The sequence below is a fragment of the Saccostrea cucullata genome, unplaced genomic scaffold (genome assembly GCF_032062105.1).
Source record: "Saccostrea cucullata isolate Sc308-1 unplaced genomic scaffold, CSIRO_AGI_Scuc_v1 ctg1512, whole genome shotgun sequence".
Lineage (NCBI taxonomy): Eukaryota > Metazoa > Mollusca > Bivalvia > Ostreida > Ostreidae > Saccostrea > Saccostrea cuccullata.
The window spans coordinates 64,527-72,383 of NW_026923049.1; the positions used below are offsets into that span (position 1 = coordinate 64,527).

At 35.8% G+C, this 7,857-nt stretch overlaps 1 protein-coding gene across 1 annotated transcript; it reads left to right on the top strand.

The window, feature by feature from the left end:
- Positions 1 to 872: 872 nt before the first annotated feature.
- LOC134263019 (uncharacterized) lies at positions 873 to 2,025 on the top strand. The gene is made up of 4 exons (XM_062745317.1): positions 873 to 1,055; positions 1,253 to 1,365; positions 1,527 to 1,681; positions 1,805 to 2,025. The coding sequence occupies exons 1-4, from the start codon at positions 873 to 875 to the stop codon at positions 2,023 to 2,025; spliced, it is 672 nt and encodes a 223-aa protein (XP_062601301.1).
- The last annotated feature ends 5,832 nt before the right edge of the window (positions 2,026 to 7,857 follow it).

Genomic DNA, 7,857 nt, shown 5'->3' on the forward strand with positions numbered 1-7,857 from the left:
ATACGGAATATGCCAGCAATGTGTCTATAGGCGCAGTCCTATCACAAAAGATTGATGGTCAAGAGAGGGTTGTTGCTTATGCAAGTCGGACTTTGACAAAGTGTGAGCGCAGATATTGCGTTAGACGAAAGGAATTGCTCGCGATGGTCCACTTTGTCAAACACTTTAGGCATTACCTCTATGGTAAAAAGTTCATAGTCCGAACAGACCATATAACTCCTTAAGGTGGATTTTCAAATTAAAGAATTCAGAAGGACAGTTGGCACGGTGGTTGGAAATCCTCCGTACATACGATTTCGAGATACAAAACCGACCAGGTACACAACACAGCAATGCAGATGCATTGAGTCGTGTGCCATGTCGCCAGTGTGGTTTCGATCCAAACTGGGAGAAAGGATTGCAATGTAACAAGCCGGAAGTAGTGAGAGCTATATCCCAAGCCAGTTAATCAAATGACGAGGATGGCGACCCATTGCTGTCTATAAAAGACATGCAAGACAAATTAAGACATCTCTCTTGTCAAACGTTGGGTCAAGTAGAAGACAAGACCTGAGTACAGTGTGGTCAGTGGCCAAGGATATGTATTACGATCGTTATGGTCACAGTGGAACAATCTTTGTATTGAGAATGACATTCTTTTCAAAAGATTTGAAGAGGAAGATGGAAAGACCATACGCTTTCAGGCTATTGTTCCAAGTAGTCAACGACGGACAATATTCAAATACTGTCATGGTGTGAGGACAGCTGCACATCTAGGTGTGAGCAAGACACTAGCTCGAATAAGGCAAAAGTTCTATTGGCCTGGTTTGCAAGCTGACACCAGAATGTACATAGCAGGTTGTGAGTAATGTTGTAAAAGGAAGGGCCCTCAAATGAAGAGAAGGGCACCCATGGAGTTGGTCGAGAGTGATTTACTCATGGACAGGATTGCCACGGACATCTTGGGAGAACTTCCAATGACAGACGATGGCAATAAATACATATTGGTGGTATCGGACTATTTTACGAAATGGACCGAGTCTTTCCCTATGCCGAACATGGAAGCCAAGACAGTGGTAATCTAATTAAAATTAGATGTTAGATCCGCTCGCATACTTTCTCCACTAACATCTAACAACATCCCATAGAGGGTCACGTCAGAGGTCAAAATCTATCAACCAATCAAATTGTCGCTGGCAAAATCATCGGATATTGACCGAAGTGTTTAGAGTTGTTCCCAATTTGACCTCTGACAGTTATTACTCCAACTGAGACAGTGGCAAAGGTTATTGTTGAAGAAGTAAAAGCCCGGTTTGGTGTGCCATCAGTTATTACTCTGACCAAGGTCGACAGTATGAGAGTGCGCTATTTGAAGAGATGTGCCAGGTTCTAAAAATTAAGAAAACACGGACCAGCCCCTATCATCCACAAAGTGATGGAATGGTGGAGCGTTTTAACAAGACGCTAGTAACAATGTTAAGCGCTTACGTGAACGACCATCATTCAGATTGGGACAAACACCTACCATTTGTAATGATGGCTTACAGGGCTTCCGTTCACAAGACAACTGGCTACACTCCCAATTACCTGATGTTGGGACGAGAAGTGTCAACACCGCTTGACATCATGTTCGAGATGCCCAGATCAGTGCAGCACATTCCCAAAGACAAGTGGGCCTGGGAATTAAAAGAAACCATGGAGAGTGCACACAAACATGTCAGAGAGAACATAAAAACGGCAATGGTTAGACAAAAGAAGTATCACGACCAAAAATTGTCATTGCAGAAATTTTAGCCAGGCTGCCAAGTTTATGTATTCTTTCCAGTTAGAAAGGCAGGTCGCTCGCCAACGTTTACCAGTTACTGGCGGGGTCCTTACAAGGTGCTTTCAAAGATGACAGATCTTACCTACAACGTTGACCGTGGGTGTGCTGGAAAACCACAAGTCATTCATGTCGACAGAATGCGTCGTAGGTACCCTCAGACGTTGCAAGGTGAAACGCCTGATGATGAGAGAACAGCACCAGAGGACGTCCCCAACCTCTAGTTGAAGCAGATGTAGACAAAGAGTCTACTTATGATTCTGATTGTCTACTTATGATTCTGATTTTGTGGTTATGAAACCACAGTGGATGGAAGACTACGTCTTGTATTAGAGTGTCACAAGTTGTCAGGCATAACAGAGAATTGAATATAGATGTTAATAAATTGGAAATAAATAATCATATGCGGGACGCATAAAATCTTGAGGGGAGGGTAGTAAAACGGATATGGTTGTTTAGTTTCGTATTGATGTTAGACCTACGTTTCTGTTTAAAGTCTTAAACACTAAAAAGTATTAATTTTACGATCATACAATTAGTAATTAGTATGAATCTGCCAATGTACAAAAAACTGCTCTGAAGTAATACACGCTGTATAAGTGTATTGAAACCTCTCTGGAGACGGTGTTAGCTACATATTTCAGCTGTGTGTCGTTGTATACATTGTAGTAAGATCTGAATAAGGCAAACAGTTGCGGAGGGCACATAGCTGAGGATTACAAAAGCCATAACGTAAGACCTGAATAAGACAGTATACATTTAGAGAGGTGGCATACCACGAATAGAGGTGGGGAAAGTGCTTAGAGGCAGTGAAATCTTATTAGCAGGACAAGAAGAAATTTGTTTGTGGGAGACACCCCTTGACCACAGCTAGTGGTTATCCAATCAAGAAGAAACCTGTTGATCCATTGTATTATTTTATTGTATATATTTGATTGTAATTTTATTTGGTCAACAAAAATCTGAGTTAACAGGTTAACGAACCTTAGTGTAACACCTCGGTGATACAAGACTTATCACCAAACACCAATTAAGCTCGGCAACGTTGCACATTACATCAGTTTGGAAAGGGAGATCTCACAATAATAACAAAATTTGGAGGATTTGGGAATTTCGAAACTGTTAAAAAGAGTAACGACCAAGAGTGTATCAGAGGAAGGGGTATCTCCTTAAAACAATTAAAACATTTAATTAATTTCTTCATTTCCTTGCAGGCAAATAATATCGGTAGCATTTTTGACGCGGGAAAAAAGGGGCCACATATGACAAAGGAATAAACTTAAGAATGGTCTTGGATACCATTTCCTGGTATTTGTATTTATACAAGAATTATTACTGAAAGTTATTATTTTAAAATACATGTATAACTTTTAGTGTAAAATATGGTGTCCGGATAGGGCCATTTGCGTTAGCACGACATCGCGTTCAGATAAACGAGACATCGCGCTAATACACAACACGCCGTCGAGCTAACGCAACTTTGTACAACACGCCGTCGCGCTAACACACACAGGCCGTCGCGCCAACGCAACTTTGCACAACACGGCCGTCGCGCTAACACACAACACACCGTCGCGCTAACATAACTTTGCACAACACGCTGTCACGCTAACGCAATTTTGCACAACGCACTGTCGCGCTAACACACAACATGCCGTCGCGCTAACACAACTTTACTTGTGTGTTAGCGCGACGGCGCGTTGTGCAAAGTTCTAACACACAAGCAAAGTTGTGTTAGCGCGACGGCACTTGTGTGTGTTTGCAAAGTTCTAACACACAAGCGCGACGGCACGCTGTGCAAAGTTGCGTTAGCGTGACGGCTTGTTGTGTGTTAGCGCAACGGCGTGTTATGCAAAGTTGCGTTTGCGCGACGGCGTGTTGTGTGTTAGCGCGATGCCCCGTTTATTTGAACGCGATGTCGCGCTAACGCAAATGGCCCTATCCGGACACCATAGTAAAAATATCTAGTATTATCTTTCGTTGTTTCTTTTTACCCTTTAGGAAATTAAAGTACTTATATGTGGGAATTTCTATAGATAGTCATTTGTAAACCGTTTTAATGGCTGATGGTAGGGGAACTATGTTGGGCCGTGCCCCCCCCCCCCCCCCCCCGCACTGAATTTCCTTTCTTTGCTTGATATCAACGTATACTGCTTTTACATAGAATAAAATGGACTTAATGATTATTCATTAGTATATCTCATAATCTGATATAAATATATTGAAAGGAAAAAGAAAGGCAGGGTAGCATAGTGTAATATTCGAAAACTTTTTGACCGCATGACAGAAAATTATGAAAATTTGTCAGATGAGAAAAGATGAGAAATTTAGTTACTATATATGCATCAAAATCAGTGATCAGAATTACTCAAACGTAAATTGTATGACGTTAAGTGGGGAAAACGATAAAAGCCCAAAACACGTGCAATTTGATGACGACGAGTTTGTCAACAAAATTAATGTTGTTGCATGCACCATTTGATGCACCTGAGGTATACACATTGTTTTTTAATATTTAGAGACGATATGAATTTCATGCAATCTTGGTACAGTTTACAGAGGTTCAATGGGGTCTGATTTTCGATTTGCTCATTTCCCCCCCATAAAACTTGTATCACGTTGTCAGAGAAGCTGTTTTTTCACTATATATGATGAAGTATATACGCGAAAAGGAGTCATATTACGAGCGGGTTTTTAATTGTCAACATTTGTGTGAATCGCGCATTCAGATAATTTTTTTGGTATACCTATTTTGTATAAGATATTATATCCAGGGTTTCAATATATTTTTCACATTTATATGAACTAGCTGTAAATGACAGGAGAAACAATGCTCATGACAGATATGCAGGAGAGAAAAAAGATTAATAAATAGCCTTGTTCGATTTTCACTTCTGGAAACATAGAGCGCGCAGGGAACTTACATAATTTTTCGTCTAATTTGTATTGAATAGGTACATATTTGGTAAAAATATAAATAATTTTCTAAAAGAAAAATTGAAAATAAGCAGTTTTATACAAAATCAAAAAGTGAGGATTTTGGTTATTTTTATGAAGATAATTTTAAAAGTTAGCATTTTGATCAAAATGAAAAAATTGAAAGAAATATATAGTTTAATTAAAGCTATATATAAAGTAAAATTGCGATTTCTTTTTCCTTTCAGTATACATATACACCATAAATCCGCTCTATTTGTGTTAATATTGTAATCTCAACATTTCAGAGAAATGGAATGGTTTTATTCAACCGTGAACATGGCGTTACGCGAAAAGGAATCATGTTGCGAGCGGGTTCTATGATGCGCGCTAGCGCATCATGGAAAATATGCCAGACAACTTTTTAATTTATAATTTTGTTCAAAAAGTCTTTAAATAATCGTTGAAAATTACTTATATTTGCAACAATTTTCATCATTGCCTTTCAAGATTATCAAGGTTCTTTGCAAAGCTACATAAATTACTTCTATTTTCATTTCATGTTAATATTGGAAAAAATACTTTAAAATCGGGATAAAAACTACTTTTAATTAGACCTTTCTCTAATAAATCACAATTAGGCATATATGAAAATTGTTTCAAACACAGATTTAATTTTCAAGCTTCATTTAAAGGCTTTTTCACATTAATTTATTTGTTGCAGTTGTGAGGGTCAGTCCCTTAAATCGCAGTCCTAGTACCACAAAAACCACCTCAAGTTGTATACAATTATAATCATTTTTAACACATATGATGGAAAACACTGAATTGTAGTTTTAACGTTTATTATGATGACATCTTAGTTGATTAATACGGACAATAATTGAAATAATGAATGGAAATATTGGAAGTCCTGCAATATACAAATTGCGTCATAAAAATATGTACAAAATATTATTTCAATTAAATATTACGATTATAAAATATAACAAATTATCTGTCTTCCCTTTTACAATTAATTATCAATATTCACTATGACAACACACAAGAAATTTATACTCGACACATGATATAAGGGAGTTAACTCTTATATATATTAGAGAGAAAATTCTTGTGATCAGAGTTATCTTTCTTTGGAAATATTTCTTTACAAATCATAAAAATATATATACAGATAGACATACCAATTTATGGAACTGAACTTTCTCAAATTCAAATATACATTTCTTTATTTTATGGTGTTACCTATGTACAATAAATGTAATAATAAGGACTTGCTCTATACAAATACCTTTCTCAAAATATATAATTATTTATATTATCTTGATCACCAAAATCTTCATTTCAAACTATTTTCAGGTTTATATACAAATTGATCTTGAAGAAAACTTCATCAGATTTATCAATATCTGAATAAATAGACAGATAACTCAATATGTTAACATTAAAAAGTAAAATATCTTGTTTTCCACATTTTTAACATAATATTATAGAAAAACATATCTTGTAGCATAAAACAAGTAAAAAACTTACATTTCAGGAATCGAATTAATTTAATAATAGATTTAAAGTCAGTACGAAGTAAACTATATCTTCTCTATTCAAAATCAGAATTCTAGAGTCTAAACTGAATAAAACTCACTACACCACAAAGACCAAAACACTAACCAATGAAAACTAAGTATTTCAAAAACTGACCAATAGATATGTATGTGTGGTCATATAAAAGTGTATGTACAGGTGTGGATCCAAGGGGGTGTATAACTATAGCACTAAATACCCAAGTTAGTAAAGAAAGAAAAGAATAAAGCTTTAACGGAAAACTATCATTTATAACTTATTTAATAGTTTATTTAGTTTATATTTAATATTTATTTTATATCATTTAAAATCACTCCAACTTTTATTATTTCAAATAAAAATACCTCTACTACAATTATATTCACACAAGAAATGAAAGAAAACAATTCTGCAATTTGTTTTGTTTTTTATTACCGTCTTCCAAGGAAGTTGGTTAATAGTTGAAGTTTTTTAATTCAAAAAATATACTTCCTCTCTTTTGTGATTGGTAGAAATTGCATGATGAGAAAATTTTCAATTATTTCATTGGTTGAAATGCTGTTTAAGGCAAGGGAGATAACTTTCCGATGATCTATTTTTTGTACGACTTAACAATTTTGCAAGATTTCCAATCTTAAAAAAATGACAAAACGAACAACAAAATCAGCAGTAATTATTTCTTAATAACATGATATTTTTTATAGCAATAAATAAAAAGGTCTCTTTAATTTCATTATAAATAAAATTTGATAGTTATTGCTTGCAGGCTTTACAATTTGTTATTATTCTTTTCCCCTTTCTTGTTTGAAGAATGAATGGGAATCAGCCGAGGTTTGCCGAAAGCTCTCGGCCAGTCAAAGTTTACGGAGATGACCGAGCGACAACCGTGGTAGGGCTAATGCCCGTAAAAAGCTAACTTAGAAATACAAAATCAAGAAATTCAAAAGAATTATACGGCCTGTTAAGTATAGATCTGTTTACTGTTTAAAATTGTTGCTAAAGACACACTTTTTTGAAAATACTGTAACTGTATTGTCAAAATATTGTGTTCCTCTTCGCGCATGCGCGTGCCGCATACTAATTTTTTGGCGTGGTTACCCATGTCCAATGTATCCAGGGTTTGAAAGATACTCACTCTGATGAACTAGCTCCATGCAAAGGAGAAACAACGCTCATGACAGATATGCAGGAGAGACGTAGAAGATTATATACAAGAGTGTTCGATTTTCACTTCTGGAGACCCAGGGGTAACGTCATATGAGCTTCAATAACTCAAGAATTATTGGACAAAATCAAGTGAGGAATTTGGTTATACCTTTTTGAAAGATAATTTTAAAAGTTAGATAGGAATACTGAAAAAAATTGAAAGAAAAATAAGTTTAATTCACCTAGCTCAGAAGTTTACCCTGCGTTTCTTTTTCCTTTCAGTATACATATTCACTGTGAATCCGCCAATTTGTGTTAATATTGTAATCTCAACATATATTATAGGGTTATATCAATATTAAACAGGTCCAGCACAATGTCTTGATTAAGCTATATAGCTTTATAAAGCTATATAGCTTTATTAAGCTATTTAA

Excerpts from the sequence above, each read along its gene's own strand:
- LOC134263019 (XM_062745317.1), top strand. The coding sequence starts at position 873 with ATGAAGAGAAGGGCACCCATGGAGTTGGTCGAGAGTGATTTACTCATG. Across the intron at positions 1,056-1,252 it reads ACATGGAAGCCAAGACAGTG|ACAGTGGCAAAGGTTATTGT; the intron begins GTAATCTAATTA and ends ACTCCAACTGAG. Across the intron at positions 1,366-1,526 it reads TATTTGAAGAGATGTGCCAG|GGCTTCCGTTCACAAGACAA; the intron begins GTTCTAAAAATT and ends GATGGCTTACAG.